Source organism: Camelina sativa, chromosome 7 (genome assembly GCF_000633955.1).
Source record: "Camelina sativa cultivar DH55 chromosome 7, Cs, whole genome shotgun sequence".
Lineage (NCBI taxonomy): Eukaryota > Viridiplantae > Streptophyta > Magnoliopsida > Brassicales > Brassicaceae > Camelina > Camelina sativa.
The window spans coordinates 1310787-1311605 of record NC_025691.1 but is presented as its reverse complement, the minus strand read 5'-3'; the positions used below and the strand labels follow the sequence as shown (position 1 = coordinate 1311605).

Below are 819 nucleotides of genomic sequence, written 5' to 3'. Positions count from 1 at the left end.
TACGCCCAGCAAAATGATTTGGATGGTACGCTTCACCTCGATAAGGAGCTAAAAACCCCCTTCGATTAGGATAGCCAGAATCCACTAGAAAATACTTCTCCGAGCTTGGGAATGGGAAAAAATTATCATGACGTGCACAATATGTCAATATCTTGGAGTCGTGTGCACGTCCCGGGACTCCAATACGTGTGTATATAAATCTCATATTGAAATCACACACTGCCAAAATGTTCATTGATGTGTAGTTATGATGATTCCAGTACGTGATCTTTTTATCGCCACCAACACGAACACGTAAATGAGTACCGTCTATAGCTCCAATACAATCTTGAAAATATGGAAAATACCTCCTATCATGCATGATTCGTGGTGGTATATCGACAAGTTCCTCTCTTTTCCATGATACAATGTCTGAATGCAAGCAACAAAGGGCATTAACAACATCATCAAATTTTGTTGTCACAGTCCATTGTGCAACTTGAAAATCTGCTGCTATGCTCCTTTGTGATGAGTTATGTCCCAAAATCTTCAGCGACATTCCTAATGCAACCTCAGATCTTACCCGATGAGAATCTATAAGACCATACTTTTTTAGCGTATCTAAGAGCTTAAAAAACACTCTTTGTCTCATACGTAAAACATGGAGGCATTGTGTATCACTTTCATACATTAGTTGCTCCATTATACGTTGTCCACGTTCCGTTCTCAACTGTTCTCTTTGGAAAAAGCGAAGATGATCAATGCAGATTACTGCTTCAATAGCTTGGTCATATGCTTCTATTATTTTTCTGACTGTGTTCAACTCCATGTCACTTCCTT

General features: G+C 39.2%; 1 protein-coding gene across 1 annotated transcript in view; it reads left to right on the top strand.

The window, feature by feature from the left end:
* The window catches only part of LOC104704162 (UPF0187 protein At3g61320, chloroplastic-like), a 5149-nt gene extending 4570 nt beyond the window's left edge, over positions 1 to 579 (top strand). The window contains exon 2 of the mRNA XM_010420294.2: positions 466 to 579. Within this exon, the coding sequence (XP_010418596.1) occupies positions 466 to 579 (114 nt within the window). The remainder of the gene's footprint in view (positions 1 to 465) is intronic.